This window comes from Hyaena hyaena, unplaced genomic scaffold (assembly GCF_003009895.1).
Source record: "Hyaena hyaena isolate Hyena2069 unplaced genomic scaffold, ASM300989v1 scaffold_556, whole genome shotgun sequence".
NCBI lineage: Eukaryota > Metazoa > Chordata > Mammalia > Carnivora > Hyaenidae > Hyaena > Hyaena hyaena.
Genome location: NW_024081189.1, coordinates 865,328 through 884,904, shown reverse-complemented (window position 1 = coordinate 884,904; position 19,577 = coordinate 865,328). Strand labels below are relative to the sequence as shown.

Here is a 19,577-nt window from a genome sequence, read left to right as displayed (position 1 = left end):
TCTTCATGTTTTTTGAAAGTTTAACATGCTGATGTTTATAGAATGCTTTAAAGTCTTTGGATAACAAAAGAGATTTCATCAGTACAATGACAAGGGTAATATAATAAACTATTCTAAGAACATATAGAGAGACACCTGGGTGGCTCAGTCAGTTAAGCATCCGACTTCGGCTCAGGTCATGAGCTCATGGTTTGTGAGTTTGAACCCCACGTTGGGCTCTGTGCTGACAGCTCAGAGCCTGCAGCCTGCTTCCAATTGTGTGTCTCCTTCTCACTCTTTCTTCCCCTCCCCCACTCACACATTCTCTCTCTCCCTCTCAAAAATAAATAAACATTAAAAAATAACCTACAGAACACTCATATCACAAAACATATGGAACACTCGTAATATCCAGCCATATCTGCCTTATGGAAAAGTCAAGGGCCATGGTAATATGTTCTTGTCCACATGTACTCCTTACAGAAATTTAATTCACTGAGAACTATATTAGCATATTAAATGTGCTGTTCACCTATCAAGGCTAAATGTTTTGTGTCAGTGTATTTCTAAATGCAGCATCTGAGTAGAAGGTAGGAGAGGAGTTATTACAGGAAGCTTCTTCCTGGGAAAATGTTGGCTTCCTGGCAAGTTATTTCCAGCATGTGCCTTCATTAGTCATCCATTAACAACACCAGCTCATGCTCCAAAAGTTCACAGTTCCTTGTGGTCAAACAATCATTTCTTCCTAGTGTTAACTTATTTTTTCCATCTACTCCAGGCAACCATGACATTTAGTCCCTACTGCCTTCTCTGTATCTTACTATTCCAGGAATGGTTACTTACTCATTTAATTTGACTTCTATAGAAAGGAAACATTTTCTAGAGTGTTAGCCACCCCCCCAAACTCTGTGGCTCTTTCATTGGGTACCCCAATTTCCCCCCATCCCATACATGGTTTATACAGTTAACAAAACTACATTATGAAAACTAGGCTGTATTCTATGAAGACATTCTCTAGGAACATGGACAATTCAGAACGTGTTTAAAGAGAAGGAGGAAAATACCATCTTGTTAGGCCCAAATAACTTGTTAGTGAATTGAAGTAGCTGCTACTAATTTCCAGTCTTCCCAATTAATACCATTTTATAAATTGATGATTAATTCGTGGATATTTGGCTAAATATAAGTAAAGATCTCAAATAGCAAAAAAGGGTATTTGGGTATTTTTGCCAGACAAAATTACTTTGACATTTAAGCTTATGATTCATCTTTTTAAATATACTACAGATTTATGAAGTAAGAAAGACCTTAGAATTTTATTTAGTTAAATTATTTGCATTCATAAAATGCCATGCCACTCCGCAAATGAAAATCTACCCAACAAACTATCATATACAACCAAAATATATTTCACAATCTCCTTTATTAGTACATGCAAGCACTTAAAACTACACCCTCGATGATTCAATAATGTCAGAAACAGACTCAAGAAATAGGGGTCTGGGAACTCTTGACGACAATTTGGTGGAGGAGGCCTGTTAACACCTTCATAAATTTCTTCCAGTGTAGGATAGAATAGTTGAGCGAAAAATGCTATCCCCATCCTAGAGCCTGGTTCAGCAGACTGACTCAAAATTCCAAGTCTAAGATATCAAACAACAGTTCACACAGAGCATCTGGATTGTCTGAGGCAGGTGTTGGTGACGTCACGTCAGGTGCTTTCAAGAGTCTTGAGGTTCGACCTTGATAGGAGATACAACACAGGAGAAGATTTTGATTCAACAGTCTAGAACCGTGATGAGCTACAAAAGACCAAAAGGAGACATTCCGCTTCCAGACAGGATGACAAATTATATCTCTGGTCAATCACAGATTTTCATTCTGCAGCAAGGATGCTGGAAAACCTGGGTAAGCAGCCTGGCACATAGGGCTCTGAGGTGCTGCTAACACATGAAAAGGTCTATTTCTCACTGCTCCTGGGGCTGAGTGGGGCCGGTTAAGTCAGTAACAGGGGAATTGTGACATCACAGAACACGTACAGACTGACATCACTGTCATTAGCTGGGCTGTGTGAAACAGTACAGAACACTGAGGCAGGATCTCATGTCAAGAAGTTTATAATGTACTAGGAGAGATAAAGAGAAAATTACCATAAAATATATATGCCAGGCGAGAGATATACTCAGGGCACTACAAAAGATATAAGGAACAATTAACTTCATATGTGTAGGTTTAGGAAGGGCTTCCCAGATGAATGAAGTACTGTCTTAGCCAGGTTTTTAATTATGGAGTTTGCCTGGCGGACCAGGAGTCTAAAGAAGGGATATTTTACAGATGTCATTCTAGGCAAAGGAGTGAAAATGTACAAAGACATGGAAAAATAAAAGGGGAAAAATAGCTAGAAGATAACATCAGAGTAAAAGGCACATATCAGGGGCACCTGGGTGGCTCAGTTGGTTAAGTGTCCAACTTTAGCTCAGGACATGATATCAGGGTCCTTGGGGTCGAACCCTACGTCAGGTTCTGTGCTGACCAACTCAGTGTCTTCTTTGGATTTTGTGTCTCCCTGTCACTCTGATTCTCCCCCACTTGCACTCTCTCTTTGTCTCTCAAAAAATAAAACACGAATTTTTTTAAAAAAAAAGCAGATATAACATGATTACGATCTCTTGACTCACGTTTTATGCTTGATGGGATGAGGAAATATCTGTACAAGAACACTTACAAGCCATAATTAATGTTGTATTTCCCTAGAAGCTAAGCAACATTAGCTGTTAAATGAAATCCTATAGACTTACATTCATAATGCCTGTAATCATCTTAGGGATTTTCCTGTGAAGTTGTATAATCCTAAACTGTACCTAGTATACACCTCACCAGCGTTCACAATTTGCTGGACAACAGGCATCTTATACAATTAAGTAGTAGAAAGTTAAAATGTGACTTGACTACTATCAATATATAGTAATCTTAAGTAACCAACAGCTATAACGTTATGCAGTTATTAATAAAATGGCAAAACCATAACAAAAGATAAACTCTCCTGATCCCAATGAGAGCCACTGGCTAAAAGAAAATCTGGGTTTATCTATCAAGTTCCACAGAACCAATATACAATAAATGGCATTCTACATTGTTAGCAATTCTGTCCTTCCCCAAAATAAAGCTTTACTCATCCTTGGCAGGTTTTCCAGAGAATATTAACTAGAAGAGTGCCTTCTCTGTGAGATTTTTATTTCTCTCTGCTTCTACTCGATGCTGCATTAGTTTGACCTATTTGACCATAAATTCATCCTATTTCCTTTTGAAATCAATGTATTATATTTAGAAGGACTAAAGGGATATTTGGATGATGAGTTGAAAGATATACAGCTTCTTCAGGCAATTAGGCACAGCTCTCTTCTTGATACTTTTCCCTCAATTCCATGCTAAAGCTAAAAGAATACCTCTACCTCTTGGTTTACCTTAAGGTAGCCTTTGGTAAGAGCACTGGAGACCACTCTTCAAGTTTCATATAAGTCCTGCAATATCGAATAAAAAGAAATATAAGACCCTACCAGAAATTAATAAGAAGCGCTGAATACATGGTAGAATTTAAAATGTTTATCAAAACTACAATGATGAGACTAGAATTCAAAGGATACTAAAATTCAACAAAGGTTTCATCTCCTCAGTTAGAATGGACAAGTGGGAAAAGGAAATCTTGACTCATTTCCAGCCATGGTTTCTAACTCATTAGGAGGACAAGGGAAATTGGACGACGAGAAAATCTGCATCACCTTAAAAACTGGCCGTACCGAAAGTGTAGTTAGAGGTATTGCCAAATAATGTAGCAATACATATTTTTTTTAAAGCGCAACCTCTCTGGAAATTCAAGCGCCACATGATTTTTATTGTAATTCTTTTAATTTGTCAAAAATGAAGAACTGCTCTACCTCTATAATCAACTTCCCACTTCTCAATTCAGTAGCCCCCCTCGGCTGTGGTTTTGTTTTCCGTTACATCTCCTTCCCCACCATCAAGCACAGACTGGAAGCAGGTGCTCCTTTTTCTGACTCTGGGTCAGAAGGTCAGTAGCAGCCTAACGCAAAGTCACAAGCCTGCGTCACTCCCCTCCCTTCATCTCATCACCCAGGCATTTTATCATCTCACATCGTCACAAGAAGGGTAAGTGCAGTACAATAAGATATTTTGAGAGAGAGGGACCACATTTATGAAACTTTTATTATAGTATATTGTTCTACTATTTTATTATGTTATGGTTGATAATCTCTTAAAATGCCCAATTTATAAATCAGACTTTATGATAGGTATGTAGGTACAGGAAAAACATATATACACAGGTTTCAGCACTATCCACAGCTTCGGGAATCCACTGTGGTCTTAGAATGTATCACCTGGGGGTAAGTGAAGACCACTGTATAGAGTTCTTCCTTCCAGCTCTTTATATCCCTCAGACACAAATATCATGTTCTGTGACATCATCATCATTCTGATCTCCTTGATGTTTTCCCTAAATCACTTGCTTCTTCCAAACTTCACTTTCCTCCCTCGCCAGCCTTCTCTGAGAAGCCTTATCTCATAAACCCAGGGAGAGTTACATTATATCACACTCAATATTTCCAGAACATTATATGCACTACCTGTGATAGGACTTAACTCATTGTACTAAAATTTGTGTTCATGTGTTATTCTCTTCATTATATAGTGAACTCTTAGTTACTAATATAGAAAAAGTTTAGGGGCGCCTGGGTGGCTCAGTCAATTAAGTGTCCAACTTTGAATTAGGTAATAATCTCGCAGTTCATGAGTTCAAGCCCCACGTTGCCTTGGGCTCTGTGCTGACAACTCAGAGCCTGGAACCTGGGTCTCCTCCTCTCTTTGCCCCTCTCTTGCTCATGCTCTGTCTATCAAAAATGAATAAACATTTAAAAATGTTTTAATAAAAAATAAAATAAAGTAAGAAAAAATTTAAACCAAATACAGTATAAATTGAATAAGCTGGATGGAATCATGGTTTTGATGTGTATATTAAATTCAAAGTATCAAATGCATCACTTTGAGCATTAGCATCACCAAACCTCAGGGTTTTTAGTTTCGATCTATAACTACATTATAATGTGAAGGTTTTTTGGTGCTTTTGTTTCTGAGAGAGAGAGAGAGTGAGTGAGTGCAAGTGGGGGAGGGACAGAGGAAGAGATTGAGAATCTCAAGCAGGCTCCATGCCCACTGTGAAGCCTGACACAGAGCTTGATCTCACAACCATGAGATCGTGACCGGAGAGGAAATCAAGAGTTGGACACTTAACAGACTGACCCACCCAAGCACCCTTATTATGTTATTTTTGAGGAATCAATGATTATAATCCATGTAAAGTTTCCTACAAAAATATACTTAACTAGTGCTAGTTTCTTATTTGTTAATGACTGCAATAGTTTTCACTATGTTACAAAATGTATAATATGATATTACAGTAGGCTAACTACAATACACTATAGTTCATCCAGGAAGAAGCTAAATATCATTTAAATATACTTTAGTGCATATTCCTAATAAACACTTCCAAAGATAGCAATAGAAAGACTTTTTAAATATATTCTAAGCCAACTGCCAGTACAATGATAATGTGTGGTTGCTGGAGTAAACAGATAGACACAAAAAGAAAAAAAAAGTACAGCAATGGGTACAACTATTTATGATAAATGAGGCACCAAAATCAAAGATAAAAGAAAACATGTTCAATTTGGATTACTCAGCTCTCTTGGCTCTCAAAAGGAAATGCTGGGAAAATTAAAAAGTTGACTCTTTAAAACCTAGCTGAAGAATAACAAGACGAAATGAATAGGATTATTTACTCAACCATTGACTATTTACCTAATATTCAAGATGAGGAAACCATAGATTATGACTCAAAGAACACTGATGGGTTTGGCTACATAGTAAATATATAACTTGACTGCGGCAACATTTTTAAATAATGTAAAATAAACTGGGGTAACATAATTGCACTGAAATCTAAACATAAAAACTTAAAAGAGGAATAAATGACCGGCAAAAAATATTTGAGACAATGATTAATGTTAAAATACTACATTATACCATATACCTATAGGTTTATTTAGAACAGTGTATATAATGCACCTTTTAGATACTGGGAAATAAATATTCATCTTGTAGTCAAAATCCCTGTTTCCATTCCCTATACTAATAATATGGTCTCAGTGTGCCAGATTTCCTACAATTTCTAAACTCTTTGATATGATAAAATTTGAAGATGTATTTTTTGAACACAAGAATTGCATTGTGGCCATCAGCAAAAATGGTGGACTAGGGGCTTCCAAAATGCTCTCTTTGTTAAAAGCAACAAGAAAAATTACAAAAATTGTCAGAATCAACTAATTCAGGACTCTGGAAATAAACTGAAGGCTTGCAGCAATTGGAGAGCGTTAATTCCAGAAACATGACTGAATCTTGGCAAGAACGGTAACCTCTGTGACATGTTAACTTGCCCCGGTCTCATTCCCCCTCTCTTGCTTTGGGGGAAGCTTGAAAACCAACAGCCTATAATCATGGTGCAAAACAGCCACCTAACAGCTACCAGGGGGGGAACAGAACAGGGTTGGAGCTCCTCCAGCCCCTCTAACGCCTCCAGGTCCCTGGAGGAATGAATACCAACCCTTCAAAAATTCTTCCGAAAGAAAATGAGAGAGGAATTCTTCCCAAGTCGTTTTATGAGACTGATCTTATCTTGACACCGAAACCAGACAAAGAATGACAAGAAAATTTAAGACTGCAGATCAATATCCCTTCTGAATATAGATGTAAACATCCTTAACAAAATACTAGCAAATGGAATCTACAATATATTAAAAAGGGTCGAACACCAAGAAAATGGATATTATCCAAGGAAGGCAAAGTTGGCTCCACATTTGAAACTCAATCAATATAATACCCCTTATAAATAGAATAAAGGGGAAAAAACTACCTGATTACCTCAACAGACACCAATAAGCCTTTGAAAAATCCAACCCCCTTTTGTGATTAAAAAAACAAACAACTTAACTAAAATACAAAGTAACTTCCTCAACCTAATCGAGAGCTTTGTGTAAAGTGAAGCTTTGTGTGTTGGGAAGGACACACACACACACACACACACACACACACACGCACACACAAGAGTGTTGTGTTTATTTGAATGAAAGACCTTTGATTCCTATTGAAAATGGAAGATGTCAGTACCTAATGAAATTAACTGTCAAATGTTCAAATTGAGCATGAAATTTTCTTAGTGGCTTGGGTGAAATGTTGTTTAAATTCCTTTCTCTTGTGAATAATAATGTCCTCCAAGAAATCTAATGACTATCCCTCCCTAATTGATAGGCTTATCTTACACAGCTGAAGCAGAAATCTGTTTGTGTTCCTGGATCTTTTTTTCAATTCCCAACTTCACCCTAATACATACAGAACTTGCTCTATCCAAGCAAAAGCCTTGGAGATAATACTGAATCATCTCCATTAATCCTTAACTGCATTTCGGTTTTGCCCTGCCTAGCCCTCAGAGGTCACGTGTCAGCTAACTACAGTTCATGTGCCGAATCCTGCTGGCTACCTATTTTGATAAGTAAAGTTTTATTGGAATATAGCCACACTCATTCTTTTAAGGATTGCCTATGGCTGCTTTCACCCTATAACAGTAGAGTTGAGTAGTTGTAGAGACTAAAATATATAGTATTTGGCCTTTTGCCGAAAATGTTTGCCATTCTCTGGTGTAAGGTGCAGTTCAAAAATCCCAAGGTTTGTTTGTTTTGCTTTTTTTGGTTTTGTTTTGTCTTGACTTTGGCTTTCCTCTCTCTCTTTTAATTGCTGCACATATAAAAAAAAAAATGCCCCTCTACTCTGTGTGTGCTTTTCTTTTGCTCAGATTACTAATTAGTTTTATACCACATAATACGACTCACTCTATGTAAAATCATGAGGGGCGCCTGAGTGGCTCAGTGGGTTGAGCTTCTGACTTTGGCTCAGGTTGTGATCTCCCGATTCACGAAGCCCCTGCTTCAGATTCTGTGTCTCCCTCTCTCACTGCCCCTCCCCTGCTTGTGCTCTGTCTCTCTCTCTCTCTCTCTCTCAAAAGTAAATTAAAAAATAAATAAAATAAAATAAAAAGAAATAAAATCTTGAGAACAAGTATGATTATCTCTATCTGCTTAGGATATAATAAGAACTGAATATTTATCAAACACATAAGTTAGTACCACATAATTAAAATGCTCTAAATTTCTTGGAATAATGAAAAGAACAATTTCATAAATTAGTAAAATACACCAATTCTCCTAAGACCCATTTCAGTGTTATTCTACCATATCTAGCATATTCAATATATTTCTACCATTTCTACCGCCTAACAATTCATATTAACAATGTGAATTATGTACTGTAAGGGTTTTCAATTTCAAAGTACTTAAAAGGACATTTCTGCTATACAATACAATACAGTTACTTCAATGTTTGGCTCCTGAAACACATCATCACTGGTTTTGTGGTTTTTAAAGTAAATTTGTGGAAGTTTTAGAAAAATATTTTTAACTTTTTTTTGGTAAAGGTTTATTTTCTTATTTTGAGAAATAGAGAGAGCGGGGAGGGGCTGAGAGAGAAGGTGAGAGAGAATCCCATGCAGGCTCCGGGCTGTCAACAGAGAGCCCAATGTGGGGCTTCATCTCATGAAACTTGAGATCATGACCTGAGCCAAAATCAAGAGTTGGTCGCTTAACTGACTAAACCAACCAGATGCCCCTAGGAACATATTTTTTTTATTTTTTATTATTTTAAAAAGAATTTAATGTTTTATTTATTTTTGAGAGAGAGGTAAAGACAGCATGAGCAGGGGAGGGTCAGAGAGAGAGGGAGGCACAGAATCCGAAGACAGGCTTCAGGCTCTGAGCTAGCTGTTAGCACAGAGCCTGACGCAGGGCTCGAACCCACGAACTGTGAGATCATGACCTGAGCTGAAGTCGGACACTTAACCAACTGAGCTACCCAGGTGTCCCTAGGAAAATATTTTTAAATGGCAATAATTATAAACCACAACTTAGGTATTGAAATATACAGAGTATAATTTGTTTTTATCTACAAAATTATATATCAATATTACTTTCTGGTCCCCTGTACAAGCTTTAGAAGTTTAGAGTTTCTCTTTGGTTAATTAAAATTTCATAATCACTTTTAATCCATTCTCATTATTCTCCAGACTGAACTGTTTAAAGAGAGAATAAATAAAAAAGATAAAGCATTAAAAAAAACCTTAGGCTGTGAGGATGCTTGAAAATTGAGTATATGCGAAGGAGGGAATAAGCATTAGTTTCAGTTTATGATGTAAAAGAAAGGAGGTCATGGGGGCATTCAAGGTCAAATACCTGGAGTTCACTTGGAGATGTATTTCCATGCCTTGGGTGATTGCTGCAAGGAGTCAAAAGGATCAATAATCAGGGAAGGCAGGTGTAAGTACAAGTTCAGTTTACAAGTTCATGAACAGCAGTTACGAAGGTGATCTGATTAGGTATAGATGGTAACTCTTTGCACTAGCCCTGCTTTGAGTTATAAAAAAGCATATTGCTCCTTGATGCTGGTATCTGACAGCATATTGTCGACACTAGTATCAGTAGTTATTGTTTTGGAATTGAAGAGATTGGTTGGCAAATATTAATACATAAATTTAAGATAAAAGTAACTTCATTTTATAGGTCATATCCTATATCTTAGCTTTAAATGTTTGTAGAAAAAAAACAGGTATCCCACCAAATCCCGTGGTAAATTAATCAATAACCAAAGAAGTTAGAAACAGTAATCTAAAAGTTTCTAATGTTAGGGACGCCCGGCTGGCTCAGTAAGTAGAGCATGCAACTCTTGATCTTGGGGTCGTGAATGCAAGCCCCACATGGGGTGTAGAGCTTTAAAAAATTCTAATGATAAATTACTCGATCAAGAATAAGTTTCTCCTTATTTATAATACTAATCTTTAACAAAAGGTGGCTTTTGGTGTTTATGAATATGTTATTAGAGATCTAAAGGATTAATATAGAAATATTATTCAAAAGAGCATTTTATGGTTTGCTTTGATCTTTAATGAACATTAAAATGATGGAGTAGTCAGTCATGTTACTTATCATTCAAATACCTCGGAGAGTTAGCTCATTATAATCCTGTGAGTGTTGTCCAGATTTAAAATTATGAATACTAGATCCACCTAAAAAATTGTTTTTCTCCAGTTGATTTGTAACTTACCTTACAGCAAATGACATAGTCAAATTGGCTTCTCTATGCTTTCTTTTGAAAAGAAAGGGCCAGATTAAGGGCGTGTTTAATAAAGTGAAGCCAAAACCCAAACCAGAAAATCTAGAGACACAGAGGAAAAGCTTGATTATATCTTACCCTTGGCCTGCATCTTTCTTTTCCTCCCAGTACTGAGAAGGTAGAGCCAGGAGGTACAAATAGCAGAAGTCCTCTTTAATGTATACTTGGTTAGCCAAAGGCCACCAAGAAAATATTCATGATTTCTTCCATGTCCTTCTCTCATTCATGCCATCCAAGCTCAATAAAATTGTTGAGTCTTCTATTGAAAGAAAACATCAGCAGGGGCACCTGGGTGGCTCAGTCCAGGAAGTGTCTGACTTCAGCTCAGGTCATGATCTCATGATTCTTGGGTTTGAGCCCCGTGTCGGGCTCTGTGCTGAAAGCTCAGAGCCTGGAGCCTGCTTCAGATTCTGTGTCTCCCTCTCTCTCTGTCCCTCCCCAACTTGTGCTCTGTCTCCCTCTCTCTCAAAAATAAATAAACATTTAAAAACTTTAAATGTCAGCAGAGAAATGGAAATCTTTATCCTATGACTTGGGTCAGCTTGAGAGAACTAAATGGTAAATAATATGGAAAACTCCAAGGTCTATGGCTTGTGGGACTATCTCAGGGGAACATATCCAGGGTGTTTTTCAGAAGATTGTATCCATCATATCGAACCTTTCAGGTGTCAGGACAATTTTCCCTTTTTATTTAAGTTGCTGAAAAATTATACTGTTAGAATATGGAGGTTAAGTTCGAATTAAGTAGTGGGTTATTTGGGTTATTAAGTCACGAGGCTTCTAGATCATTTAGACTGTTAGTAACCACAGCCAGTTCATCAGGAACAGATGTGTTGTTGGAAGAGTCCTTCATGAAATTGTTCCCACAGAGGAGCATCGACAACAGTCAAGTCTTCAACAGGAAGCAGAACTTCACGGAGCAGCAGTTACCCTTCACATGGGCGGGGAGGTTGAACATCCTGCATAGTGCTGCCAGGAAATCCCTATTTCTCACTAAGGGGGCTGGCTGGTTGCATATGTAGGATGTCCCATCTCCCCGCCCACTTCATCGAGACACGTGCCAGAAACACCACTGCCTCACCGAAGAACCATAAAATCTGCGCGTCAAGGAAATACGGGTGCTGGCCTGTATCACCAGAAAAGCATTGTGACAAATGTATTGAGTAGAGGATAGGGCACTGAGTGCTATCACCTTGGCTCATAAAAGGCAGTAGTTACGGGAGTGGATCTGTAAGCTCAGGGTCAAGGTCAAGTGGATCTGTAAGCTCAAGGTCAAGTTAACAGTAAGTTTAAAAAACATCTCAACATCAGAGGCAAATGATTTTGGAGAGGTAGTACAGAAAAGATCCAGTAATTCTAAATCAAGTTCAAGTAGGTGGAAACAGTCTAACCAGCAGAAGAATCAAGTTACAAGGAGGTGGGTGTGATTCAAAGGGAGAAAGTTAGTGGCATGTTCCGGAAAGCATTTACAAGATATCATTGATGTTAGGTGCAGCCTCCAGTCATATCCAAGGAACCCTGTCAAAGGCAAGGTGATAGGAAATACCAAGAGCAGAGCCAAGTTCTCAAAGATAAGAGGTCAGGAATAAAATGGTAAAGCAAAATCCAACCAATCCTATGAGCTGGAGTCTTCTACTTCTCGATTCTATAGGGAGGATATCATCTCAGAATAAAAATAAGTCACTGAAATGGGATAAATACAGCTTTGGTTTTAAAACCTACTGTTATACTGTTATATAGTTTCCCAATCTTCACTATAAATTGCAGAAAATTTCACTATGGACCTACATTTGGGAAATACTGATCTCGAGGATACTTTGCTGGCAGACAATTAATTAGTTCTGTCACTAGTACCGACTTGGGTGACAGCCTGGGATGCTATTGAGTTTTTCACAGACTTTAAGTGAGGGACCATGTTACCCAGGCTATCTCAAAAGACTTTGAAGTTCCAAAAGGGGTTAATTTGCTATGAATTCAAATCCGGGTTAGGTGTCCAGTCAACCATCCGTGGCTTTGGCACTCTTTAGTCAATGGCAAATCGGCCAAACTTAGGCTAAGGAAAAGGCTGACTCCAGATTGAAGATTCAAAACATTTGTGTCCTTTTTCTACCTCAGCAGCACAGATTCTCTGCTGGAATTCTGAATTCAGTGCATGGCTCAGAAATTTGTGGCTTTATGGCTAAGGACCCAAAATGCCCGTGCAAATTGATGGGCAAACTATTGTTTATAAAATTCTCTTGTATTGTCTGTGGAGATGTAGAGATATTCCCTTTCGTCACGGATACTAGTAATTTCTGCCTTCTAATTGTATTTCTCCCTCAGTCTGTCTAGAAGTTGATCATTTGTATTGATCTCTTCAAAACACCCAGATTTCCTTTCATTGAATTTTTTCTACTATTGTCTTTCCTCAGTTTCAATGATTTCTGTTTTTATGTTTATGACTTCCTTTCTTCTGAAACTTTGATTTTAATTTGCCCTTCTTTGTCTAGGACTTCAATATGGAGATTTAGGTCATGGTTTTTAGATCTTCTTTTCTAAAATAAACTATTAATGTTAGAAATTTCCCTCTGGATACTGCTTTAGCACCATCACACAAATTTTGATGTGTTTTATTTTAGTTTTCACTTAGTCCAAATTAGTTTTTCATTGAATTTGAGTCTTCCTCTTTGAAACAAGAATTTTGCAGAACTGTGTTGTTTAATTTCCAAATACTTGGAATTTTTTAGGATAACTTTTTGTTATTCATTTGTAGGTTAATTGTGTTAAGGTCAGAGAACATACATTGCATTATATCAATCATTTTAACTTGTTAAGATTTATTTTATGGCATAGCATATGGTTTTTTCTGGTCAATTTTTTATGAGCTCTTGAAAAGAACATCTATTCTCCTATGGATGTATAGTGTTTTATAACTGTCAACTGAGTCAAGTTCATTGTTAGCACTATTCAGGTTTTTTACGTCACTAAATTTCCTGCCTATTTTTGTCAATTACTAAAGGATGTTGAAATCTCCAAGTATAAATGTGATTGTACTTTTGATTTCTTCTTTCTTTTTTATCATTTTTTTTGCTTCATGAAATCTGAAGTTCTTTTATTGGGTACATAAATGCTTATGATTGCTACATACCCTTAATGAGTTGACAACTTAATCATTATAAAATGGTTTCTGTTATTCCTAGTAATATTATTTGACCTGAAATTTACTCTCATATTAATATAATAACTCCAGTAGTCCTTTGATTAATGTTTCGTTGTATATCTTTTTCCATCTTTTTACTGTGTATTTCTCTCTATCATCATATTCAAACTTGTAGACAGCATATAATTGGGTCCTATTTATTTTTGTTCTTTTTAATCCAACATGGCTGTTGCTTTAAATTGATACAATTTATACTTTATACCATTTACATTTAGTGTAAGTACTGGTTAGTTTGAAATTATGTCTACTCTTTTGTTGTTTTCTATTTATTTTTTTCCTTTTTTCATATTTCTGAATTATTTGGGGGGTTTATGCATTTTATTTTAGTATCCCATTTTTATTGATCTATTGGATATTTCTTTGTACAGTTTTTTTTTGTGATTACTCTCCAGATTAAAATATACATACCTAATGTTTCACAATTCTCCTACAGTTACTAATTTATCACTTCAAGTGAATATAAAAACCTTATAGCTATATAGATCCCTTTATCCTCTCCCCCTTTTTTTTAATTGTAATATGGGATACTGTATCTATTGAGAATGTTCTCAGACAATGCTGTAATTGTTGCTTTTAACAGTCACATATATTTGAAAGACTTAAAATAAGAAAAATAATCTATTATATTTTCCGGAGTATTTACCAGTTTTGTTGTTCTTCATTCATTACTGAAGTTCACAAGTTTTCTTATCGTATAATTTTTTTTCTTTCTGAAGAATGACTTTTAGCATTTTTTTAAAGCAAGTGTCCTGGTAATCAGTTCCTTGTTTCCTCTCATAAGAAAATCTCTTTATTTCACATTCATTTTTCCGAAGATATTTATATGGAATTCTGGATTATGATTATATTGCCTTCTGGCCTCCATGATTTCTGATGAAAAATCTGAAGTTGTTCAAGCCATTGCTCTCTACATATAAAGAGTCATTTTTCTCAGCTGCTCTGAGCTGCTTTCCTTTATCTTTTGTTTTCACTGAATTATGCTGTTTCTAGGCATGATTACCTTTGAGTTTAACCATTTAAGTTTGGCAGAACTTCTTAAATCTCTAATTTGTTTTTCATAAATATGGGATACTTTAGACCATAATTTCTTCAAATACTTTTCTGTATCATTTTTTTTGTCTCCTCGGATTCCAATGGCACATACGTTACACATATACATATTGTCCCAAAAGTGGCTATTATATTCATTTATTTCCCATTTTTTTCTCACTCTTCTAAAGTTTGGATAATTTCTGTTGATCTATATTCAGTTTTAATGACTTTTCATCTGTCATCTCCATTCTTCTATTAAGATCATTCAGTGATTTTCTTCTTTCAGATATTATATATTTTTTAACTCTAAACTCTCCATTTGGTGCTTTTTATAAATTCTATTTATTTGAGATGTCCGTTTTCTGTTTATTTCAAGAGCATGCATCCTTCCTTCACTGAGTGTGGTTATGGTAGCTGCGTTAAGGTCTTTATCTGTACATTTGTGTCCTGTCCAATCTCTGAACTATTGTACTTGAAATGTATTTGCTGAATTATTGCTTATAATATTTGTTATTGATTTGGGGTAAATTATATAATTTAGGGGATTGCTTTTATCACAATATAATTACATTTTTAATTAGGAATAGTTTATTTTGTCAAACTATTCTTCAATATCTATTAAAATATCATAAAATGTCTTGACACATGTTAATATAAAGCATTATATTGGCAGATTTTTATAATATGGAATGGCTCTTGCATTCCTGAAATAAGTTTTGTCTTTCTATGATGTATCACTCCATTGACACTTTGTCCTGTTCTATTTGTTAATATTTTACTTATAACTTTGAATCTATATCAATGAATGCTATTTGTCTCTAGTCTCATTTTTATAGTGTTTTGTAGGTTTTGATATTGACAGTATCATTTTATGAAATGAACTGTGGTAACTTTTAAACTTCTCTACGGTCCTTCATCTTTTCATATATGTTAATTTAATGAGATCACTTACTTTCTTATTTCTTTTCTAGCTTTGGTATTACTCCGTTGGTTTATTATCGTTCATAAAACGCAAATACATAAAAAATACTAAACTTCTTTTAATGGCCACACAATGTGTAAAGATGTAATTTGTGACAATAACAAAGGCAGAAAGAGATATAAAAGAGCAAAATGTATACTACCGAAACTAAGTTAGTATTAATTAAAATTTGGTTGTTATAATGTTAAGGTTTTCATTTTAATTTCCATGTTAAAAAAAACTAAAATAATACACAGAAAAAAACAAGAAGAAATCAAAAGTTATCCTATAAAAATTAATTAATCACAAATAAAGTCAATAACAGAAAAAGTTATGAGGAAATGATACGTATCATATAAAAACAAATAACAAATGGTGGAAATAAATCTTCCTTGTAGCTGTAATTATTTTAAATGTTAATGAACTGAACTGTCTAGTTAAACCATAAAGATTAGAAGAATTGTTAAAAATACGTGATGCCAGAATGGATTAAAAAAGAACCTTTCTTTATATGCTGTCAATACGAGACTCCTTTTGGATGCAAAGTCAGAAATAGGTTGAAGTAAAAGGATGGAAAATATATTCCAAAAAACAGCAACCAAAAAAAGCCGAGGTGGCTATAGTAGTATCCAACAAAATCGAACTTAAGACAAAAATACTTATGAAAGACAAAGAAGGACACAATATATTGATAAAAAGTTCAAACCATCAAGAAGATATAATAATAACAAATATATATGCACCTAACAACAGATACCATAAAATATACGAAGCAAATCTGACAAAAACTAAGGGAGATAAAGACAGATCGAAAATAATACTTGGAGATGTGAATATCCCATTTTCAATAATGAATAAATAGAACAACTAGACAGAGGATCAATAAGAAAATAGAAAACTTGAACAATGCTGTGAAGTAACTAATCCCAACAGACGTATACAGAACACCCCATCCAACAACAGCAAAAAGAGCATTTTTTTTTAAGTGCACCTGGAACATTCTCTGGGATAAATCATATATCAGGCCTCCAAACAAGAATTAACATTTTAAAATATTACTGGGGCGCCTTGGTAGCTCAGTCTGTTAAGTGTCTGACTTTGGCTCAGGTCATGATCTCGTGGTCCATGAGTTCAAGCCCCACATTGGGCTCTCTGTTGTCAGCACAGAGCCCGCTTCAGATCCTCTGTCCCCTTCTGTCTCTGCCCTTCCCCTGCTCACTCTCTCTCAAAATTAAATAAACATTTTTTAAATTTTAAATATTACTGTTTGAAGTATCTTCTCCAAAATGAAATGAAGCTAGAAACCAGTAACAGAAGAAAACTGACCTATTCATAAATATGTGGCTATTAAACACCATAGTTACTATTAAAGATCCAATGTATCAAAGAAGAAATTACAAATGAAATAATAAAATATTGTGAGAAGAGGGAAATGAAAATTTATCAAAACTTATGGGATGTAACAAAAGCAGTACTCTGACAGAAATTTATAGCTGTAAATGCCTACTTTTAAAAAGAAGAAAGATCCAAAATCAATAACCTAACTTTAGATCTTAAAGAACTTGAAAAGAATAACAAACTTAACCCAAACTATCAAAAGAAAGAAAATGGTAAAGATTAAAATGGAGATAAACAAAATAGAAAATAGAAAAAAACGAAAACAAGAAATCCAGGACCACATGGCTTCACTGACAATGCTTACTAAACATTTAAAGAATTAACAGCAATTCTTATCAAACTCCTACAAAATAGAACACTGAGGGAATACTCTGTAACTCATTCTATGAGACCAGCATTATCCAGATATCAAAGCCAGATAATGATATGATAAGAAAAAACAAGCATAGTCCAATATTACTTATGAATACAGATGCAAAACTCCTCAACAAAATACTAGCAAACTAAATATAACATAGTATACACCATGCCCAAGTGAGATTTATCACAGGAATGCAAAGATGGTTCAACATATAAAAATCATGCATCACCTATGGAATTAAGGTAAGAAAACCACATGATCATCTCAACTGATGCAAAAAAAGCATTTGACAAAATCCATCACTCTTTCATGATAAAAACAGTCAATAAACGAGAAATAGAAGGAAACTTCCTTTACATGATAAAAGGCATTTATGAAAACCCACAGCTAACATCCTACTTAATATTGAGAGAATGAAAGATTTTTTTTTTTTTTAAAGATCAGGAAAAAGATGAGATGGCTGCTTTTACTACTTCTATTCAAAATTGTACCGGAAATTTTATATAAAGTAATTAAGCAAGAAAGAAAATAAAATTCAATGGAAAATTCGAAAAGAATAGATAACATTATCTCTATTCACAGATGACAGTCTTGTAAATGGAAAATCCTAATGAACCTTCATACACAAAAATAGATCTAATAAATGAATTCAGCAAAGTTGCAGGATACAAGCCTAACCCATGAAAAGTAGTTATAGTTCTACGTATGAGCAATGAACGTCTGTAAAGATAATTAAAAACTGATTCTATTTACAACAGCATCAAAAACATCGCAACTAATAACACCAGCCATAGAAAGGAATAAAGTGCTGATCCTTGCTACATAATGGATAAACCTCAAAAACAGTATGTTAGTGAAAGAAGCCAGGCACCTATTGTATGACCCATTTGTAGGAAATATCCTGATCGGCCAAATCCATAGAGACAGAAAACAGATTAGAGATTGTCAGGGGCTGGGGGGAGGGAAGAATGGGGAGCGACTGCTTAGTAAATATTGGACTCCTTTTGGAGTGATGAAATGTTTTGGAACTAGAAAGAAGTGATGTTTGCATAATATTGTAAATGTACTAAATGCCACAGGAACATACTCTTTAAAATGATTTACTTTACCTTATAAAAATTTTTATCACAATAAAAAATGGATGGGGGCACCTGGGTGGCGTGGTAGGTTAAGCGTCTGACTTCAGCTCAGGTCATGATCTCAAGGTTCATGAGTTCGAGGACCGGGCGATGGGCTCTGTGCTGACCGCTCAGAGCCTGGAGCCTGCTTCAGATTCTGTGTCTCCCTCTCTCTCTGCTCCTCCCCCACTCCCGCTGTCTATCTCTCTTTCTCTCTCTCTATGTCTCTCTCTCTCTTAAAAATAAACAAACATTAACAAAATTTTAAAAAATAATATATGTAACACTGACGGCATTGACCTCATCACTGTCATCATTACCATTACTAGGGAAAATAATGTTAACCAAATTTCATTGTACTTTAAAAAGCTTAGCTTATGGGAGGAAATGGACAAACATGTAAAACTGTACACGGTTTAATTTGCATAATATATTCTTGTCTTCTCTCTTTTCTCTTTCAGATTATGTCTGGCCACTACCTAGGTATTTGTGCCCCGTCTGGATTTCTTTGGATGTTTTATTTTCAACTGCGTCCATCATGCACCTCTGCGCTATCTCGCTGGATCGGTATGTAGCAATACGTAATCCTATTGAGCATAGCCGTTTCAATTCGCGGACTAAGGCCATCATGAAGATTGCTATTGTTTGGGCAATTTCTATAGGTAAATATCTTTCTTGGCCATTAGAATTGCAGCGGCTATGCTCAATACTTTCGGATTATGTACTGTGAACAACGAACAGACGTCGACTGGTAACATTTGCGTTTAATCGGGATTCGGTTTAAGAATTATTCTTAACCTATTTATCTGATATTTAGGTTAACAATAATGAAAGAAATGTAATGTATATTAATATGTAAATATAAACATTCTATTTATGCTGCTAAAGTATTTTATGCATCCATATGCCAATGAAATCTGCAACACAGACTCAAAATCTTTTCAGATATTTAAAACGATTTTAAGTATGAAGATGACAAAGATATTTGGTCATCTAAATTTTTTAAATGTACCATTTAAATCTTGGAAAAGATCAATCTATCACAGAATATTAATCTTAATATTTTTATTCTTTCTTATCTTCATAAGTGGAAAAATCAATAACGTCACATCTTTATGAAGTAAACATGTCTAAATTTATGCTGCTAATTGACCTAAAATACACTATTGCACCGTTTTAAAA

At 35.4% G+C, this 19,577-nt stretch overlaps 1 protein-coding gene across 1 annotated transcript in view; it reads left to right on the top strand.

The window, feature by feature from the left end:
* The window catches only part of HTR2C (5-hydroxytryptamine receptor 2C), a 139,741-nt gene that overhangs the window by 74,106 nt on the left and 46,058 nt on the right, over positions 1-19,577 (top strand). Inside the window, exon 3 of the mRNA XM_039256084.1 lies at positions 18,857-19,057. Coding sequence (XP_039112015.1) covers positions 18,857-19,057 — 201 coding nt within the window. The remainder of the gene's footprint in view (positions 1-18,856; positions 19,058-19,577) is intronic.